At 43.6% G+C, this 21,946-nt stretch overlaps 2 protein-coding genes across 4 annotated transcripts in view; one reads left to right on the top strand and one right to left on the bottom strand.

Moving 5' to 3' along the window:
• Positions 1-21,946, top strand: part of TBCC (tubulin folding cofactor C) — a 227,166-nt gene that overhangs the window by 133,351 nt on the left and 71,869 nt on the right. The gene's annotated exons all lie outside the window — the stretch shown is intronic.
• Positions 1-21,946, bottom strand: part of BICRAL (BICRA like chromatin remodeling complex associated protein) — an 89,849-nt gene that overhangs the window by 33,633 nt on the left and 34,270 nt on the right. For 2 of the 3 annotated variants that reach the window (XM_050786908.1, XM_050786910.1), the window contains 4 exons: positions 15,440-15,485; positions 14,652-14,700; positions 14,493-14,561; positions 6,792-8,471 (listed from right to left, as the gene is read on the bottom strand). In XM_050786908.1, coding sequence (XP_050642865.1) covers positions 6,792-8,471; positions 14,493-14,561; positions 14,652-14,700; positions 15,440-15,480 — 1,839 coding nt within the window. In that variant the 5' untranslated portion in view covers positions 15,481-15,485. Of the gene's footprint in view, positions 1-6,791; positions 8,472-14,492; positions 14,562-14,651; positions 14,701-15,439; positions 15,486-16,269; positions 18,629-21,946 lie in introns of those variants that run through there. The other variant, XM_050786909.1, reaches the window with a different exon arrangement.

Raw genomic sequence — 21,946 nt, 5'->3', positions numbered from 1 at the left:
TGCTTTGAAGCTGCTAGTGTAGGCTTCTTTTTACCTTTGAATAACTGAAACTTTTGGGAGTCAGAGAGAAAGAGGTGTTTTTCTCCCCCTGCCTTTGAAGCATTATTTATTATATAGTAAAGAAGAAAAGGAAATGACCATGCTATGGATGATTGCTTAATTAATTATAATAAACATAAAGCTGATCAATACATACAAATATAAAATGATCCTCAAGTTCTATCATGAAGTGAAAACGTCTATGGCGTGTTGCAGATAAGTATGTGTATGCACTGTGTGTGCTTGTCTATGTAGAGGATAGCTCTGGGGGAATACAAAGAACCTACAAACAGTGAGCCTTCTGGAAGGAAACTGGAGGCTGGGGAAAGACTTGCTTTTCACTCTAAACTACTTTGGAACTGTTTTACATTCTTACTAATTAATTGCACGTTTTTTGTTTCTTTATGTTTGTTTGTTTGTTTGTTTTCTGAGACGGGGTCTCGCTCTGTCACCCAGGCTGTAGTGCAGTGGTACAATCACCCTCACTGCAGCCTTGACCTTCCCGGTCTCAGATGGTCCACCTCAGCCTCCCAAGTAGCTGGGACTACAGGCGCACACTACCACGCCCACCTAATTTTTGTATTTTTTGTAGAGACAGTGTTTCACCATGTTACCTAGGCTGGTCTGGAGCTCCTGAGCTCATGCAATCTGCCCCCCTCGCTTGCTGGGAAGTGCTGGGATTACAGGCATGAGCCACTGCAACCAGCCCCAAGTAACTTTTTTTTTTTTTTTTTTTTTTGAGACGGAGTGTCACTCTGTCGCCTGGGCTGGAGTGCAGTGGCCGCATCTCAGCTCACTGCAAGCTCCGCCTCCCGGGTTTACGCCATTCTCCTGCCTCAGCCTCCCAAGTAACTGGGACTACAGGCGCCCGCCACCTCGCCCGGCTAGTGTTTTGTATTTTTTAGTAGAGACGGGGTTTCACCGGGTTAGCCAGGATGGTCTCGATCTCCTGACCTCGTGATCCGCCCGTCTCGGCCTCCCAAAGTGCTGGGATTACAGGCTTGAGCCACCGCGCCCGGCCAAGTAACTTTTGAACACAGTATGTTGACTGTAAACACTTAGGCTAAAGACAGAACTGTAAATCAATAGTAAAGTGTAATTAATAGGTTTTTTATTTTTTACAATGGTGAAAAACATGGATTAGCAATTCTAAGACTATTTTCTGTATATTCTAGGATTGAACAAATAAGTAAACACGGTGGGGCTGGCTTTCTCACTGTTAGAAAAAGGAGTTACAGGCCAGGTGTAGTGGCTCACGCCTGTAATCCCAGCACTTTGGGAGGTTGAGGCGGGTGGATCACCAGAGGTCAGGAGTTTGAGACCAGCCTTGTCAACATGGTAAAACCCTGTCACTACTAAAAATATAAAAATTAGCCAGTTGTGGTGGCGCATGCCTGTAATTCCAGCTGCCTGGGAGGCTGAGGCAGGAGAATCGCTTGAACCCGGGAGGCGGAGGTTGCAGTGAGCAGAGATTGCGCCATTGCACTCCAACCTGGGCGATAGAGTGAGACTTTGACTCCAAAAAAAAAAAAAGGGGTCAGGGGAAAGGGAGTTACAAACATGGAAAAGAAACTTGGATGAATTCTGTAGTCATGGATTAGAATTGGAACTATCGGCCGGGCACGGTGGCTCAAGCCTGTAATCCCAGCACTTTGGGAGGCCGAGACGGGCGGATCACAAGGTCAGGAGATCGAGACCATCCTGGCTAACACGGTGAAACCCTGTCTCTACTAAAAAAAATACAAAAAACTAGCCGGGCGAGGTGACAGGCGCCTGTAGTCCCAGCTACTCGGGAGGCTGAGGCAGGAGAATGGCGTGAACCCGGGAGGCGGAGCTTGCAGTGAGCTGAGATCCGGCCACTGCACTCCAGCCTGGGTGGCAGAGCGAGACTCCGTCTCAAAAAAAAAAAAAAAAAAAAAAAAAAAAGAATTGGAACTATCAATATGAACCCACAGCTTTTAATATAGATTCACAGAAATGTAAATAGCTATAGGTGTTGGGTGTATAAACATACATATTTCCCAACTGAAATGACCTTTGTAGCAATGAACACACACAATGCTCAGATCTTGGTTTCTAAATATTGTTCTCCACTAGAAGGAACAAACCTTCTTAAAAAATAGTTGATGCTAGGGCAGGAGCAGGGAACTTAAAAGATAAACACAGAACATTTGTTTTGCCAGAAATTGAAGGAAGTGCCCAAAAAATGATGGAAACATGTCAGAAGGATGAGCAGCCAATTTGGAGGGGCACCCACTTGCCAACTGTGGGTAGACTTGAGCATTAAAATACATTATTATAACAGTTTATAACCCACTAATTATAATAATAATCTAAGAATTCACACATAAAGAAAAAGGAAAGGGAAGAAAAGGAAAAGCTGTTCCTTAAATTAGAATGCCAACAGTAAGTATAGAACAAATGAAGGAATCAGAAAGTCTCTATTTGGAGGCCATCATAGTAATAGCTCTGTAGTAACTGATTCAATCAGGAATCATCAATGGAAACTTAAATTATCATGTGAAAGTTTGATGAGAAACTGGATGCCTACAGAGTTTCAAATTATCTTCTGTAAGATTCTAATTAAGGACAAAAGGAAAAACAGTGGAGAAACCTGAAAGACACCATGTTAAGCAAGTGTTCAAGGTGAAATCACCAGTAATGGGACAAATCCACATCCTGAGCACTGAGGACACTTCACTTCTGTGGCAATCCTGTTAAAAATGTACTGAATCTAATCATGAGGAAGCATCAGAGAAACCCAAATTGAGAGACATTATAGAAAATAATTGGTTTGGCTGGGCGCGGTGGGTCATGCCTATAATCCCAGCACTCCAGGAGGCCGAGTCAGGCAGATCACCTGAGGATGGGAGTTTGAGACCAGCCTGGCCAACATGGAGAAACCACATCTCTACTAAAAATACAAAATTAGCCAGGCCTGGTGGCGCACGCCTGTAATCCCAGCTACTTGGGAGGCTGCGGCAGGAGAATCGCTTGAACCTGCAAGGCAGAGGTTGTGATGAGCTGAGATTGCACCATTGCACTCCAGCCTGGGCAACAAGAGCAAAACTCTGTCTCAAAATAATAATAATAACAATAACAATAATAATAATAATATTTGGTTTGCACTCTTCAAAAATATTAATAGCATGAAAGACAAAGAACGACTGAGGAACTGTTGCAGATTTTAAAATCTGACAGTGAAATGAGAGAGCGATTCTGGGTGGATCCTGGACCATAAAAACCAAAACAAATTGGGAAGCTGAGGCGGGCAGATCACCTGAGGTCAGGAGTTTGAGACCAGCCTGGCCAATATGGAGAAACCCTGTCTATACTAAAAATACAAAAATTAGCAGGGTTGGGTGGCAGGCAGCTGTAATCCCAGTTACTCGGGAGGCTGAGGCAGGAGAATTGCTTGAACCCAGGAGGTGGTGGTTGCAGTGAGCCAAGATGGTACCACTGCACTCTAGCCTGGGCGACAGAATGAGACTCTGTCTCGAAAACAAACAAACAAAAACAAAACAAAACAAAGCTGCATGCAGGGGCGAGCCTGTAGTTCCAGTTACTCAGGAGGCTGAGGTGGGAAGATTGCTTGAGTTCTAGAGTCTAGCTTGGGCCAGGCGCAGTGGCTCACTCCTGTAATCCCAGCACTTTGGGAGGCCGAGGTGGGCGGATCATGAGGTCAGGACATCGAGACCATCCTGGTTAACACGGTGAAACCCTGTCTCTACTAAAAATACGAAAAATTAGCCGGGCGTGGTGGCGAGCGCCTGTAGTCCCAGCTACTTGGGAGGCTGAGGCAGAAGAATGATGTGAACCCGGGAGGTGGAGCTTGCAGTGAGCTGAGATTGCGTCACTGCACTCCAGCCTGGTAGACAGAGTGAGATTCTGTCTCAAAAAAAAAAAAAAAAAAGAGAGTCTAGCCTGGGTAACATAGCAAGATCCCATCTCTAAAGAAAAAACACTAAAACACCAAAACCCAAACCAAATAATTTGTTTTCTCTTGTGCTCTCAGGGACATTACTGGGAGAACTGACTAAATCTGAGTAAGGTCTGCAGATTAGTTATAGTATTTTAATAATGCTGATTTCTTAATTTTGATTACTGTACTGTGGTTATGTAGAAGAATGCCCCTGCTTTTACAAATACACATTGAGGTAATTAGGAGTCAAGTAGCATCAGCATCTGGTCTGTAATTTACTCTGAAAAGTGTGTGTGTCTGTGTGTCTTTGTGTCTGTGTGTTTGTGTATGAGAGAGAGAGAGAGAAACAAAGGGAGAGAAAAGATTTGGGGAATCTTGGTGAAGGGTTTGTGAGAATTCTTTGTAGTAATCTTGTAACTTTAATTTTTCTGTAAGTCTGATATTATTTCAAATACACACACATACACCCCTTTGATATCTTTGATACCAAAACAAATAAACTGAACATCCTTAATCATAAGTAATTTTTGTTTCCTTAGGATTCTTAGTGAAATTAGTAAGTCAAAGGTATATGGTTTAAAAAATTAATATATATTATATATATAAATACATATGTGTATATATTACATATATATATATATAATCTTTGAGATGGAGTCTCATTCAGTCTGTTGCCCAGGCAGGAGTGCAGTGGCATGATCTTGGCTCACTGCAACCTCCACCTCCTAGGTCCAAGTGATTCTCCTGCCTCAGCCTCCTAAGTAGCTGGGACTACAGGTGTGTGCCACCACACCCAGCTAATTTTTGTATTTTTAGTAGAGACAGGGTTTCACCATGTTGGTCAGGATGGTCTTGAACTCCTAACCTCAAGTGATCTGCCCACCTCGGCCTCCCAAAGTGCTGAGATTACAGGCATGAACCACAGCTCCTGGCTGATATATATATTTAAAAGATTGATATTGGCTGAGCACAGTGGCAAATGCCTATAATCCCAACACTTTGGGAGGTCAAGGCGGGCAGATCGCTGGAGCCCAGGAGTTCGAGACCAGCCTGGGCAACATGGTGAAACCCTGCCTATAAAAAAAATACAAAAATAGTTGGGCATGGTGGCTTGCTGTGTTCCCAGCTACTTGGGAGGCTGAGGCGGAGGGAACGCTTGAGCCTGGGAGGCAGAGGCTGCAGTGAGCTGAGATTTCGCCACTGCATGCTAGCCTGGGCAACAGAGTGAGACTGTCTCAAAAAAAAAAAAAAAAAAGATTTTGAAATATGTTGATATATACAAACAGAAGTTTTTGAATCCTTCTGAATGTGGATGAGGACAAAGGCAGGGGAAACGCAGGACTGAGGGGTGGAAGGTAGGGTATGGCATGGGTCCTCCCAGATGAGAAGAAGAGGAGCTGGAACTATGAAGCATGCTCAGAATGAGTGGGAACCAAAAGATGGAGCCGTCGAAGTATCAGTAGATGACAGTGAAGGACTAAAGCTCATGACCACTTGAGATTCTTTTCAGAAACATAATCCTTATGTGGTTTACCAATTGCCCACAGTAATTAACCTGCATAATAGTATAGTAAGAGCAGGCTCAGGTCAGGTACTTGGTCAAATGAGAGTGCCTCGATTTCTCCCTTTATGTGCTTCCCTCTGCTGCAGGCCAGTTACCCACTTTACCCAGGGAAAGGCTCACTCTGAGTCCCTGAGCCTTTCCTGTTGGCAACCAAGAAGCAGCTACCACATCTTCAACAAGTCCATAGTCACATGTCCTAGTAGCCTGCTATACAATGTAAATAAATAATCTAAAATAAGCTTTCATTTTAAATGCCCATAATGAATTTAATTAAGTATAAATACAGGCTTCTATTGAGTATTTGCTATTTGCCAGGGTCTATGTCTAAGTGCTTTGTTTAGATTATCTCATTTCACCCTCCTGATAACTCCATGGGATGGCAGTATCATTATCCCCATTTCACTGTTGGAGACAATTAAGTCTAGAGCAGTAAGTTAACTTTTTCCATGTCATAAAGCTTAGATTCAAACTCAAGAGTCTAACTCCAGAGTCTCCACTCTACAATGGATTAAAACACTTAAGAAGAAAAAAGGTCGGGTGTGGTGGCCTGTAATCCCAGCACTTCGGGATGCAAAGGCCAGGGGATTTCTTGAGCCCAGGAGTTTAAGACCAGCCTGGACAACATGGCAAAACCCCAAATCTACAAAACATACAAAAAACTAGTTAGGTGTGCTGGTATGTGCTTGTAGTCCCAGCTACCTGGGAGGCTGAGATGGGAAGATCATCTGAGTCTAGATGGTTGAGGCTGCAGTGAGCCATGACTGTGCCACTGCCCTCCAGCCTAGGCGACAGAGTGAGACCCCCTACCCCCGTCCCCTGGCAAAAAAGAAAATCAAGAAAAAAGATAACCAGTCATAAGTGTAAAAAAAAATTTTTTTTTTTTTTTGAGACTCACTCTATCACCCAGTGCAGTGGTACAATCATGGCTCACTGCAGCCTCAACCTCCTGTGCTCAAGCTATTCTTCTGCCTCAGCCTCCAGAGTAGCTGGGACTACAGGTGTGCACCACCACACTCAGCTAATTTTTAAATTTTTGGTATAGGCAGGGTCTCACTATGTTGCCCAGGCTGGCCTTGAACTATTGGGTTCAAGTAATCCTCCAGCCTCGGTCTCCCAAACTGTTGGGATTACAGGCATGAGCCACTACACCTGGCCTAAAATTTTTAAGAAATTGGGAGTCTAGGATGAAAATTATATTCTAGTAAATACACATCTCATTTTTCCACTCTATAATCAGCCAAATATTTATTTGGGAAAGGGCATTACCTGGCAGAAGAATTGTTGCTGGGTTCCTGCTCCAGGTGTGTTACTGAAGGTGCTGGTACACTTGGAAGAAGAAACTGGAAGACGATGAGACACACTGACTGGTACTGGAGTCCTGTTCGGCTGCGTCAGCTGATCTCCCGTAAAGTTTGATCCTGATGAACCAGACTGAACTGCAGACCCAAGGCTAGGATGGGCAGTGCTGGCTGAGCTGACAGCAGGGAACCGACTAGGTCCTGACATGCTTGTCACCGAGGGCATGGTGGTGAAGCCAGGTCTTCCTTGGGAAACGCTGCTCTGCCCAGGTGACAGGTGTAATACGGTTGGGGATGCCTGCTGCAAGGGCATCTGTCCACCCACAAGCTGAGGAGAGGCATGATTGGCTATCACTGGACTTCCAGAGGCAGCAAATGTCTGCCCAGACACTAAGTGGACGGCAGTATTCTGGTTGTTAAGCATCTGTCCAGAATATGGTTGGTTGGTCCTGAGCATGGTGGAAGAGTTTCTGTTCAACATGACATGCTCTGAGGCCACTTGGCCAGAAATGAGCTGAGAGGGTTGAGTCTGAAGAAGTTGCCCATTTATAGTCTGGACGTGGTGTACCGAGTTGGAACTGACAGAAAGGCTTGTAGGTATGAGGAACTGACTTTGGGGTGCGTGAGGCTGGCCCATGGGGGAATGAATAACAATACTGCCCCCAGCGCTGCTCACTGCCTGTGAGGTGACTGGCTTTCTTGTGTTCTGTTGGTTTACAATGTTCACAGACATGTGTGGACCAACTACTGAGCCCTGGGGTGAGCTTGCAGAAGCAAAAGAGATCCCTTGTTGTACGTGGTGCTGCTGAATTCCCAAATTGTTCACATTGTATGTATTTTGCTGACCCATCTGGATAGGCTTTGGCTGTATATTAATTGGGACTTTATTTGAATTTGGTGCAAGACCCCTTTGTATGATGATGTTATGCACAGGTAAAGATGTTTGAAAATTTGTGCTGTTAAATGGAACAGTAACAGGCTGTGCTACTGGACTGGAACTAGAGTTCCCAAACAAGGAGTTGCCATTAGGAGTCTGTCTATGAACCAGGAGCCCTCCACTCACATTTGATGGGGCTTGCTGCCCGCTGCCCTTTAATATGATTTGAGATCCATCTAGGTTATTAATAGTCATCATGGAAGGATGATTACCAAATGACCCAATTAATTGTATTTGACCAGAACCACTAATCTGACTGCTATTAGACAAATGCTGGCTGGGAACACTGATCCCCACATGTTGCATAAAGCCATGTTGTACACCCACTGTATTGCTTGCAAACGATGCTCCAACAGGCACATGCGTCACCCCTATAGGCTGCAGCGTCTGACCTGAGTAATTAGAAACATTAGAAGCCTGAGTAAAGGATGCTGATGAAGAAGGATGAAGCTGAGCTTGTGCAAACTGTTGGCTTGAACCTATACTGGCATCCAAATATGCCTCTTCTGCCAATGTCTGTTCAGTGATATTGGCCTCTTGCAAGGATTTCTGAAGAATGTCGAAAGGTTGGTCCTCAGTGAGATCAGGAAGAGGAGAAGACTCGAGTTCATCTTCAAGGAACTGGAGGCTACTTGAAAGTGGCAGTCCATCACTGGGCCCTTCTCCAAGCTGGTTGCTTACACCTTTGAGGGATGACTTAGGATCAGCATTCTAAAAAAATAAACAGTATGTTACATGGCATATGTAACCTTTGAAAAGGATGTATAAAAATTAATCTTACTTTTGAACATGAATAAAGCACAACAGCCTGCTTTTCAGGCACAACTCTCTAAACTGCTCACCTTATTCTGATATTTTATTTCCATAGTAATGATGCTTGATGTTATGTTTATAAGCATATTCATCCATCATGCTGGTAAATTATTTTATAGAGAACAGATAGATAATGCAAACATACTGAGGACTACTTAGAGCTTAGCTTCATTTTTTTGAGATACTGCCACAGACTTTATTTACTTATTAGTTTATTTTTTGATCTGGGGTCTCGTTCTTTTGACCAGGCTGGAGTGCAGTGGCCCAATAATAACTCGCTACTGCTGTGAACTCCTGGGTTCATGAGATCCTCCCACCTCGGCCTCCTGAGTAGCTGGGACTACAGGTGTGCCCCACCATACCCAGCTATATTTTTTTGTTTTTTGTTTTTAGAGATGGGGTTTCACCATCTTGCCCAGGCTGGTCTTGAACTCCTGCATGCAAGTAATCCTCCTGCTTCAGCCTCCCAAAGTGCTGGGATTACAGGCGTGAGGCACCATATCCGGCCTCAGAGCATTTTCCATATTTCTACTACACCGACATGATGCAAAAAAAGTTGCCAATACATACATATTGAATGAAGCAATTTGAAAAGATAGAATTAATACTCACATGGAAGTAGGAGAGTTGCTAAATAAAAATCATGAATGTTGAGGGATAGGCTAAATAACTACTTTATGGGCTTAGTGGCATCATATGTAGTGATTATTTATTCAAAATGAATGTCAGAAATGCTACTGATTCACAAGCCTTACAGGAGATCAGTGTTGTGACAGATATATCTTGCATGATATGATCTTATGTACCTTACACACACGCGACCATTAAAAAGAACTGTCCATCCCAAGGACTTTCCGAACACCATTCCATTTTATAGGTGAAGAAAATACAGGTCCTGATGATAGTAAGTTAATATTTACTAAGCACCATACCAAGTGATTTCAACAGTCTAGTCAACTAATCTTAACCACCCTCTCAGGTAATTCTATTGTTATTCTGGTTTCGTAAATGAGGAAACTGGCCAGGCGCGGTGGCTCACACCTGTTAATCCCAGCACTTTGGGAGGCCGAGGTGGGTGGATCACCTGAGGTTGGGAGTTCGAGACCAGCCTGACCAACATGGAGAAACCCTGTCTCTACTAAAAATACAAAATTAGCTGGGCATGGTGGCGCATGCCTGTAATCCCAGCTACTCAGGAGGCTGAGAGAGGAGAATCGCTTGAACCTGGGAGGCGGAGGTTGTGGTGAGCCAAGATTGTGCCATTGCACTCCAGCCTGCGCAACAAGAGCGAAACTTTGTCTCAAAAAAAAAAAAAAAAAAAAGAAAAGAGGAAATTGACCCTCACAGAGATTTAGTGATATATCTAAGGTTACTCGGCTAATAAGTGGTAGGGCAAGGATTCAGCCTTGGGCAGTTCAACTTCTGACTACCATCCACAGCAGAACAAAGCAACTATAAAGAGTAAGGGAACCTAAGGCTCAAACACAGTAATCTCAATATAGTCTCCAGGCAGGACACCCCAATCCCCCAGGTCAGGTTTCCTGCCTAGATGCTTCTAGAGGTTAAGAACATGGAGGTTGGGCACAGTAGCTCACGCCTGTAATCTGAGCACTTTGGGAGGCTGAGGCGGGTGGATCACTTGAAGTCCGGAGTTCAAGACCAGCCTGGCCAACTGGGTGAAACCCCGTCTCTACTAAAAATAGGAGGTGGAGGTTGCAGTGAGCCGAGATTACACCACCGCACTTCAGCCTGGGCAACAGAGCGAGACTCTGTCTCAAAAACAAAAGAACATGAGTTCCAGAGCCTGGCGGCCTGGGTTAGAATCCTAGCTCTGCAACTCATGGCTTTGTACTATTTGGCGAAGTAACTTAACCTTTCTGTGCTTTACTTTCCTCATCTCTAAAATATGTATCTTTTTTTTTTTCCCCCGAGACAGAGTCTTACTGTGTCACCCATGCTGGAGTGCAGTGGTCCGATCTCAGCTCACTGCAACTTCCGCCTCCCAGGTTCAAGCAATTCTGTCTGCCTCAGTCTCCCAAGTAGCTGGGATTACAGGTGCCCACGACCACACCCATTTAATTTTTGTATTTTTTAGTAGAGACAGGGTTTCGCCATGTAGGCCAGGCTGGTCTTGAACTCCTAACCTTAGGTGATCCACCCACCTCGGCCTCTCAAAGTGTTGGGATTACAGGTGTGAGCCACCGTGCCTGGCCAAAATATGTATCTTAATAGAACCGCTTCATGGAATCATTGTGAAGATTAAATGAGGTTAATACATGTTTTGGGTTTTTTTTTTTTTTTTTTTGAGAAGGAGTCTTGCTCGATGTCGCCCGGGCTGGAGTTCAGTGGCTGCCATCTTGGCTCACTGCAAGCTCTGCCTCCCGGGTTCATGCCATTCTCCTGCCTCAGCCTCCCGAGTAGCTGGGACTACAGGTGCCCGCCACCACGCCCAGCTAATTTTTTGTATTTTTAGTAGAGACGGGGTTTCATTGTGTTAGTCAGGATGGTCTTGATCTCCTGACCTCATGATCCGCCTGCCTCGGCCTCCCAAAGTGCTAGGATTACAGGCGTGAGCCACCGCGCCCGGCGGGTTTCTTTTTTTTTTGAGATAGGGTCTCACTCTGTCGCCTAGGCTGGAGTGCAATGGCACAATCTTGGCTCACTGCAGCCTCCAACTGCTGGGCTCAAGGGATCCTGCCTCAGCAGGACTGGGACTACAGGCATGCACCACCATGCTCATCTATTTTTTTTTTTTTTTTTTTTTTTTTGAGACCGAGTCTTGCTCTGTTGCCTGGGCTGGAGTGTGCAGTAGTGTGATCTCGGCTTACTGCAAGCTCTGCATCCCGGGTTCACGCCATTCTACTGGCTCAGCCTCCCAAGTAGCTGGAACTACAGGCGTCTGCCACTAATTTTTTTGTATTTTTAGTAGAGACGGGGTTTCACCATGTTGCCAGGATGGTCTCAATCTCCTGACCTCATGATCTGCCCACTTCAGCCTCCCAAAGTGCTGGGATTATAGGCGTGAGCCACTGCGCCCAGCCAATGTTTTTTTTTTTTTTTTTTTTTTTTTTGAGATGGAGTCTTGCACTGTCGCCCTGGCTGGAGTGCAGCGGTGTGATCTTGGCTCACTGCAACCTCCGCCTCTGGAGGTTCAAGCAATTATCCTGCCTCAGCCTCCTGAGAAGATTAAATTACAGGCACACACCACCACACCCGTCTAATTTTTTGTATTTTTAGTAGAGATGGGGTTTCACCATGTTGGCCAGGCTGGTCTCGAACTCCTGATGTCGTGATCTGCCCGCTTCGGCATCCCAAAGTGTTGGGATTACAGGCGTGAGCCACCGTGCCTGGCCACTGGTCTAATTTTTAAATTTTTTGTAGAGATGGGGTCTCACTATGTTGGTTGGTCTCAAAGTCCTGAGGTCAAGTAATTCTCCTGTCTTGGCCTCCTAAAATGGTGGGATTACAGGCATGGGCCACCACGTCTGCCTGAGGTTAATATATGTTAAGCTCTTAATGCCAAGCACATACTAAATGCTCAAGTGTTACTTATTATCTTTTTTTTTCTCATTTAAGATGAAAACAACTTATAAGTAACTATGAATTAAGAGTAATTTCCTCAAAGATTATTATGTAACAAGGTTCAAAACATTCTAATATGACCTTCTCAGGTTGTAACATTTCTGAGTCATTTTAGAAAGAATGTTGAGGCCAGGTGCAGTGGCTCACGCTTGTATTGGGGTGGGGATCACTTGAGGTCAGGAATTCAAGACCATCATGGCCAACATAGAGAAACGCCATCTCTACTAAAAATACAAAAATTAGCTGGTGTGGTGGTGGGCATCTGTAACCCCAGCTACTAGGGAGGCTGAGGCAGGAGAATCGCTTGAACCCAGGAGGCAGAGGCTGCAGTAAGCCGAGATTGTGCCACTGCACTCCAGCCTAGGCAAGAGAGCAAGATTCCATCTCAAAAAAAGAAAGTTGAAAGCTTAGAAAAATGGCAAAGTGGGCCAGGCGCGGTGGCTCAAGTCTGTAATCCCAGCACTTTGGGAGTCCGAGACAGGTGGATCACGAGGTCAGGAGATCGAGACTATCCTGGCTAACATGGTGAAACCCCATCTCTACTAAAAAAAATACAAAAAAATTAGCCGGGCGAGGTGGCAGGCGCCTGTAGTCCCAGCTACTCTGGAGGCTGAGGCAGGAGAATGGCGTAAACCCGGGAGGCGGAGCTTGCAGTGAGCCGAGATCACGCCACTGCACTCCAGCCTGGGCGAAAAAATGGCAAAGTGGATATATAGCTTGCCTTTTTATTACTTAAAAGACAACCTCATATAGCTTGTCTTTTTATTGTTTATTATTTACTTTATTTGTATTTATTTATTTATTTATTTTTGAGACAGAGTCTTGCTATGTGGCCAGGCTTGAGTGTAATGGCACAATCTCGGCTCACTGCAACCTCTGACTCCCTGGTTCAAGCAATTCTCCTGCCTCAGCCTCCTGAGTAGCTGGGATTACAGGCATGTGCCACCACGCCCAATTTTGTGTTTTTAGTAGAGACGGGGTTTCACTGTGTTGGCCAGGATGGTCTCAATCTCCCGACCTCATGATCTGCCTGCCTCAGCCTCCCAAAGTGCTGGAATTACAGGAGTGAGCCACCGTGCCCGGCGTATTATTTTATGTTATTTATTTATTTTTTTGAGATGGAGTCTCACTCTGTTGCCCAGGCTGGAGTGCAGTGGCACGATCTTGGCTCACTGCAAGCTCCATCTCCCAGGTTCACGCCATTCTCCTGCCTCAGCCTCCCAAGTAGCTGGGACTATAGGAGCCCGCTACCACGCCCAGCTAATTTTTTATATTTTTAGTAGAGATGGGGTTTCACCATGTTAGCCAGGATGGTCTCGATCTCCTGACCTTGTGATCTGCTGGCCTCGTCCTCCCAAAGTGCTGGGATTACAGGAGTCAGCCACTGCGCCCGGCCTATTTATTTATTTATTTGAGACGGAGTTTTGCTCTGTTGCCCAGGCTGGAGTGCAACGGCGCGATCTCGGCTCACTGCATCCTTCGCCTTCTGGGTTTAAGCAATTCTCTGCCTCAGTCTCCCGAGTAGCTGGGATTACAGGCACCCACCACCATGCCTGGCTAGTTTTTTTTGTATTTTTAGTAGAGATGTGGTTTCACCATCTTGGCCAGGCTGATCTTGAACTCCTGACCTCGTGATCCACCTGCCTTGGCATCCCAAAGTGTTGGGATTACAGGTGTAAGCCACTGCACCTGGCCTATTTTATTTTTTAAAAATAAGAGACAGGGTCTTGCTATGTTGTCTAGGCTGGTCTTGAACTCCTGAGCTCAAATGATTCTCCCACCTTGGCCTCCCAAAGTGCTGAGAATACAGGTGTGAGCTACTGCACCTGGCCATATAGCTTGTCTTAATTTACTATGTTAAAAGTAGAAAATGTCTACATAATTCAATAGATTTTCTTCCTATATAAATTACAACAGGCTGGGCGCAGTGGCTCACACCTGTAATTCCAACATTTTGGGAGGCCAAGGTAGGTGGATTGCTTGAGCCTGAGAGCTCAAGACCAGCTGGGCTAACATGGCGAAACTCTGTCTCTATTAAAAATACAAAAATCAGCCCGTCTGGTGGCACGCGCCTGTAGTCGCAGCTATTTGGGAGGCTGAGGTGGGATGATTGCTTCAGCCTGGGAGGTTGAGGCTGAGGTGAGCTGTGATCGCACCACTGCACTCCAGCCTGGGTGACAGAGTGAGGCCCCATCTCAAAATAAATAAATAAAATAAAATAAATTACAACAGACAAGGTAAGGATTCTCACGATACAAAGGCAGTTAAAGGCTCAATTCACAAGGCATCAATGAGATAGAAACCATTTAATCACTGCATTTAGTTTCCAATACTCACACTAGAGTTGGCGAAAATTGAATTTGAATTGGCTGCAGAATATCCTGCATTAGTCAAGTCATCATTGCTCTGCAAAGATACAAATTCAATAGGTGGTTACTACTTTAACTGTAAAGCAGAAACAAAATAGATGTCTGTGGCGTGCTACGCATTACTTACAGATTTATTACTAGGTCCATGTAGAAAATAGTTCAATGCTTGTGGGTCTCTAGAAAAGAGAGGAAAAAAAAGAGATAAAACAACAAACAAATACACTACCTATATTTAGAACTATTTTTTACTAGAGTAGAAAGAAAATGATTACCTGAGTAAAATCCTCTCCCTATTTTAAAACAATTAGTAGTTTTTAAAATTTTTATCTTGTTTTTCTTTTGATATTGTGCCATTTCCTATTATTATTCACTTTTCCCTCCTGGGATTTATTAGGATATAAATTTAACAAATAATTACTTGCTGGGCGCAGTGGCTCATGCCTGTAATCCCAGCACTTTGGAAGGCTGAGGCAGCAGGATCACTTGAGTCTAGGAGTTGGAGACCAGCCTATACAACATGGCAAAACCCTGTCTCTACAAAAAAAAAAAAATACAAAAAATACAAAAAATTAGCCAGGCATGGTGGTGCGTGCCTGTAGTCCCAGATACTTGGCAGGCTGAGGTGGGAGGATCGTGTGGGCCTGGGAGGTAGAGGCTACAGTGAGCTGAGACTGTGCTGCTGCACTTCAGCCTGGGTGACAGAGTGAGACCCTGTCTCAAAAGGAAAAATAAAAGAAGAATTACTGAATTACAGCCCCTATGTTAATCAAGTCCTTTGTTTCTCTACTAAACCTATGATTATTATTTAATTTTTATTTAAAATACCTACCAGGTGTTAATACGCTATTAGGTTGTTTTAGTGTTCAGCAAATCTCACACATTTGATTTACCCGGGTTTCGGAATAAGCATCTTACCCAATAAGATCAAGGAGACACGAGTCATCATCATCATCCATGACAACTACAAAGAAAAGGGAGAGGAAAACAGGTTTCAGTAAAGCAGATTAAAGGCAGTAGTATCAATGCAATATAAACATATGCCTTACACTTTTCTGGATAAATAACTGTAATTCATGTGAGTTTTCCTCGGCTTATTATTAATGTAATTTTTGAGAGATAAAATATTCAATTTAAACTTTTTAATGGAAACAAACCCTTAACTTGTAAGTCGAAAAAGAATCTAGACAAATCAAAGATAGTTGGCAGCAACTTCCTTCACATGCAGATTCCCCCAAGGGGCTATAAACCATGAATAGTAACTTCTTCAATATGTACAATAAACAAGGGGAGAAATAATATTTATGTTTTAGAAAAGATCTCATAGACATAGAGGTCTTTTAATTTTGTGACTCAATGTCCCTAAACATGGTGAACAATCTACATTTTTTGCCATATTCTGGCTGTCTTTAGGAAGATAGGAAAATAGTTCTTCCTGCATTTAGAGAGAGAAGAGGGGCACCCTAGCCGCAGGCAGTCTCTGCAGGCTCTGGCCCGCAGGTCCTGCGTTCTCCCTCTGCAGCACCACCACCCCTGTTCAACTCCAAACAATCTACATCCTAACACTAGAATCCTTAAAGTAGAGAATCTCAACCAAAAAAGTTCACCCCAGCTCCAGGCCCTCAGATCCCTCTCTCCCCAGCCAGCGACAGCGTCAAGCTTAGCCAGTGAAATGACTATGCTTCAGCTGAACAACAACAACTGCACAGATTCCAAAAGCAGCTCTCCCCACAGACTGGGAAACTTACACTAGCGATCCGACACCTGGCAACACCGCTTCACACCCATTTTGAGCCATGCGTGGAATAATTTACATCACGGAATGCCAGGGCCAAGAGTTCTGGAGCAGTTGGAAAGGGCAGTTGTGAACAGCAGTTGGACGGAGGAATGAAATCCTGAAGAGATGCCCAGAAGAGGGACACGCCCGAAGAAGGCAGAAAGGACAGTCTCTACTAAATGTTTTTCCTCTGTTAAAACTGCATCTCTTCTCCAATTCCCTCAGACTTCCCACTCTAACAGTCACAAGGCCAAACTAATATAAAATGTACTCCTGCTACACAGAAGGTAACTTGCTTTCCTCAGGAAGAGTCTGGAAGCGGTAAGTACCCCCACTGGGATCTGCCAGGGATCTTCCCCTTGGCGGGTGAATTCGTCCAGCTGCTGAATGATCTGGGAGATTACAAACCCTGTAGAATCCAATGGAGAGGAGAAATGGTGGTTGAGAAAGGAGGAAGAAGAAGTGGGAAAAGATACCAAAAGGTGACTCCCAAGGCTGAAACTGACAAGGGCAGCTGGCTAAGTGAAACCTGCTTTTTAGAACTCAGACTTGGAGTTACTCACGGGCACACTGGCATGACTATACTACCGTAACGTGACTGTGGAAGGAGTGAAGATGGGACAGAAAGAAAAGCAGGAAAATGATCATCACATAGATACAGAGAAATCTGTGTGAAGGTCTTCCCTTAAATCCTGACGACATTTAGTGAGATAAAATTGTATTAACCATGGCTCATCAGCAAACCATAGGCTTGTCTCTCAGGCATCACAATCATATGGAATAAATTAGCCAATTATGACATACATTAAGCCTATAAAGGAGATACTACTTTTTTTAACATGACCACTTAAATTGAATTCCCCTGTATCCTTTGTGAATTCATTTTTTTTAAGTGTCTGTCTCTGGAACAAACTAATTAATAAAAATGTAAGTGAAAAATAGTCTATACCAAAGAAAAACACTTCCCCGACTCTCCCAGCTTCCCTCCTTACTTGACACACTTGCCTAATTCCTCTACTCAATAAGGTGCCCTAAGGGTTAAACAGCCCTGAGGCAGGAAGTCACCACCAGTCACTCCACTGAGGTGTTACTACCACCAGCACTTGCAAGTACAGAGAACATCTGCTACCCGTAAGTTCAGAATGACAAACTACTCCTTGAGTAGTGCAAACAGAACAATTTTATAATATTGAATGAGATTAAAAGCCATTGTGCAATCTTCTCTACCAAACAAAACAGGGGGTCAAACATTTGGCTTGAAAGAAGGCTCCCTGGGGATATCTACCCCCTATCAGCAGCATCAGGAACTGCCAGACAGGCCTTCTCCTCTGGTCCCAGTAGGTACAACTCTAGGAGCCTTTACAGTCGGGGCACCCTGAGAATTCTACTTTTTAAAGGGCCACACTCTTTTCTCACCTTAAAATGGTTTCAAATTAAAAGAGATGACCCCTTAGTCCTGTATTCTCTAGCTTCAAATAATGCCAAAATGTAGTCATAATATAGCCTAAACCAGGGGTTCCTTTCACCAGATGACCTACGGTCCATCAAAATAAATTTACCAAAGCAAAATTGTAAAACTTGACTATGATTTTAAAATGAGAAGATAGGCCAGGCACGGTGGCACATGCCTGTAATCCCAGCATTTTGGGAGGCCGAGGTGAGTGGATCACTTGAGGTCAGGAGTTCGAGACCAGCCTGGCCAACATGGTGAAACCCATCTCTACTAAAAATACAAAAAATTAGCCAGGTGTGGTGGCACATGCCTGTAGTCTCAGCTACTCGGGAGGCTGAGGCAGCAAAATTGCTTGAACCTGGGAGGCAGAGGTTGCAGTGAGCCGAGATCACGCCACTGCACTCCAGCCTGGGTGACAGAGCGAGATTTTGTCTCAAAAAATAAAATTAAAAAGAAAAATAAATAAAATGAGAAGATAATCTGAAGATCAGTCACTAAGACCCAGAAGTGAAGAATTTTGTTTTCTCTGGAAAGATTCTCCCTTTAATTCTGGACTCCTGTTGAGGCTCTTTTCTCATTCAAGTAACATCCCTAGATGGGTGGCTGACCCCAGGTAGATTTTATGAGGCTAAGGGGAAATCCCTGTATGAGTGGTTGGAAACTATTTCTGGGCCCAAGAGACGTGGGCAAGACGTCGTCCCCTCTGTAAATAGCAGCACTAGCACTCGGCAGTAGGATTTGTCGTGGAGAGAAGGGGGCTGTAGGCACCCCAAGAGTTCAGAAATCACTGCCCTGAGCACCTGACTACCTCTCTTAAAAAATTAAAGCTAATATTTAAAATTGTTCTGAATTGCACCAACAAACATCTTAAATAATAGCTTTTAATCAAGAGGACACAGTGTAAAAATGACATTTCAAAGCGGTGGGGAAAAGTTGTTAACCATATGGGGAAAATAAGGTAGATTCACACCTCTTATCTTACACAAAATAAATTCTAGATGGATCTAGGCGTTACATGGTGGAGGGAGGAAGAAACTTAAAGTACTAGAATAACAAATGGGAGAATTTTTTTTTAAACAATGTTGGAGTGAGGAAAGTCTAAGGACTAAGACACACAAGTCATAAAAGACTGACAAAGTCAACATAAAATACAAAGCTTCTGCATGATAAAAGAAAAACACATCATAAGCAAAGTCAAAGACTAAAACAAAAATAACTGGGAAAAATACCTCCAATTCATACCACAGAGTGCTTTTCTCCCTAATACATAAAGAGCTCCTATAAATAAGGAAAATTTTTTATCAGGGCTTTTCTCCTTAATACATAAAGAGCTCCTATAGATAAGGAAAATTGTTTATCAGGGCTTTTCTCCCTAATACATAAAAAGCTATTCTAAATAAGGAAATTTTTTTTTATCAGGATCCTTCCGGAATATCAAAGATTTAATCAGTTTATGAGCAATCAATTCACAACAAAGGAAATACAAGTAGCTCCTAAACATATAAAATAATCAACCTTACTTACAATAAGAGAAATATAAATTAATATTGTAGTGAGATACTACATGTCCTGTCAGATTGGCAATGATAAAAAAGTTGGATGAAGAATTATGCTAGCAGGGAGTGGGGAAATAGGAACGTCTATACACTGACAGGATACGGACTCATATAACCTCTAGTGAGGGCAATTCAGCAATGTCTTCCAAAATCTTAAGTGAATAAATCAGCTTACCAAGCAAATCCATTTCCAGGTATTTGTACTGCAGATACTCTTTTTTTTTCACTCACTTTTTTTTTTTTTTTAAAGAGATGGGGTCTCTCTATGTTGGCCAGGCTGGACTTGAACTTCTGGGCTCAAGAGATCCTTAACCCCCTAAGTAGCTGGGCCTACAGGTATGTGCCACCATAACCAGCTGTCATTTGGATATTCTTTCACATGTGCCAAATGACATGTGTATAAGAATATCCAGGGCAGTATTATTATTATTTTAGTATTATTGGTTTTAACAAAGGACTGCAAAACCTTAGATGTCATGGGTATGGGGTTTCCTTCTGGGGCAATAAACACGTTCTTGAACCTGCTTGGCAATGTAGTGAGACCTCATCTCTATAAAACATTTAAAAATTAGTTGAGTGTGGTGGTGCACACCTGTAGTTCCAGCTACTCGGGAGGCTGAGATGGGAAGATTGTTTGCTTTAGCCTAGGAGGTCAAGGCTGCAGTGAGCTATGATTACATCACTGCACTCCAGCCAAAGTGACAGAGCCAGACTCTGTCTCTAAAAAAAAAAAAAAGTTATTGAATTAAACTACTGAGTTATATTCTTTAAAAAGGTGAATTTTATGGTATGTAAACTATACCTTAATTTTAAAAACTCTCTTAAAAACCCTAAATGTCCATGATTAAATGTCCTGATTAATTATGGTTTACCTACATAGTGGAATACTCTGCAGTCATTAAAACTAATGAGGCAGTTTTAATCATACTGACTTGGAAGGATATATGGTCAATGAAAAAAGAAAGGTGCAGATTAGTATGTACATTATGTTCCCAGATGTGTGTGTGGGAAAATACACACATGATGTGTGTGTGTGTGTAAATGTATAGACCCTAAAATGAAGCACAAGTAACCAGTAACACTAGTTACTTCTGGGAAGAAAACAGGGTGACTGGGGAACAGAGGAAGATACACTCTTTATTTATATGTCCTTTTGTACCTTTGAAATTTGTGCCACATGCATGTAAGATCTAATAAAAAAATAAATACAATTAATAAAACAAGGAGAAGAAGGAGACAAAATGGTCCTTGAAGTACAAGAACCTCAAGTCAGTTTAGCCAGGTGTGGTGGCGCTTGCCTTTAGTCCCAGCTACTTGGTAGGCTGAGGTCAGAGGATGACTTGAGCCCAGGACATGAAGGTTGCAGTTGAGTCGTGATCTTGCCACTGCACTCCAGCCCGGGCAAAAGTACCAAACCTATCTCAAAAATAAAATAAAATTTAAAAAGAACCTCACGTGAGGCTCACTTTCCTTAAGTATACCAAATATACCAAATACTCAGAACTTTTTTTGTTTTAAAGAGACAGGGTTTCATTATGTTGCCCAGCCTGGTCTTGAATTCTTGGGCCCAAGCAATCCTCCCCTTTCAGTCTTCTGAGAAGCTAGGATTACAGGTACATGCTACAGTGCCCAGCTAATACTTAGAACTTTTTTTTTTTTTTTTTTTTTTTTTAATTTTGTAGAGACGAGGTCTCACTGTGTTGCCCATGCTGGTCTTGAACTGCTGCACTTAAGCGATCCTCCACCTAGGTCTCCCAAAGTGCTGGGATTACAATTACCATGCCCAGCCCATAGAGTATTTTAAAACAGCTTACTGACCTGGAGAGTAAGCTACATCAGCTGTCTTAAAAGAAATGCTGTATCCTTTTTTTTTTTTTTTTTGAGAGGGAGTTTCTCTCTTGTTGCCCAGGCTAGAGTGCAACAAGATCTCTCATGGTGCGATCTCAGCTCACCGCAATCTCTGCCTCCCAGGTTCAAGTGATTGTCCTGCCTCAGCTTCCCGAGATGGGATTACAGGCCCGTGCCACCATGCCTGGCTAATTTAATATTTTTAGTAGAGACAGGCTTTCTCCATGTTGGTCAGGCTGGTCTCGAACTCCCGACCTCAGTTGATACGCCCACCTTGGGCTCCCAAAGTGCTGGGATTACAGGCATAAGCCACCACGCCTGGCCAAGAAATACTATATCTTAAAAACAGTCTGAATTTAATTAAGCTCACAGCAAAACTTCAAAGACATCCGAGGCAGAGATATAACAGACTATCATTTTTTTTTCACACAGAGGGAGAAAATCTAAGCTCTCATTAAGAAACATATTGGTTGCAAGAACAGGTATTTCAGGAAAGCTAGTGCGGCAAATCAGTTTTGCCTATTTAAGATATTCTGGGCTGGGCATGGTGGCTCACGCCTGTAATCCCAACACTTTGGGAGGCCAAGGCAGGCAGATCACCTGAGGTCAGGAGTTCGAGACCAGCCTGGCCAACATGGTGAAACCCCATCGCTACTAAAAATACAAAAAATTAGCTGGACGTGGTGGTGGATGCCTGTAATCCCAGCTACTCGGGAGGCTGAGGCAGGAGAACTGCTAGAACCCAGGAGACGGGGGTTGCAGTGAGCCAAGATCACCCCACTGCACTCTAG

The sequence above is a fragment of the Macaca thibetana genome, chromosome 4, assembly GCF_024542745.1.
Source record: "Macaca thibetana thibetana isolate TM-01 chromosome 4, ASM2454274v1, whole genome shotgun sequence".
NCBI lineage: Eukaryota > Metazoa > Chordata > Mammalia > Primates > Cercopithecidae > Macaca > Macaca thibetana.
This window is presented reverse-complemented; position numbering and strand designations above follow the sequence as displayed.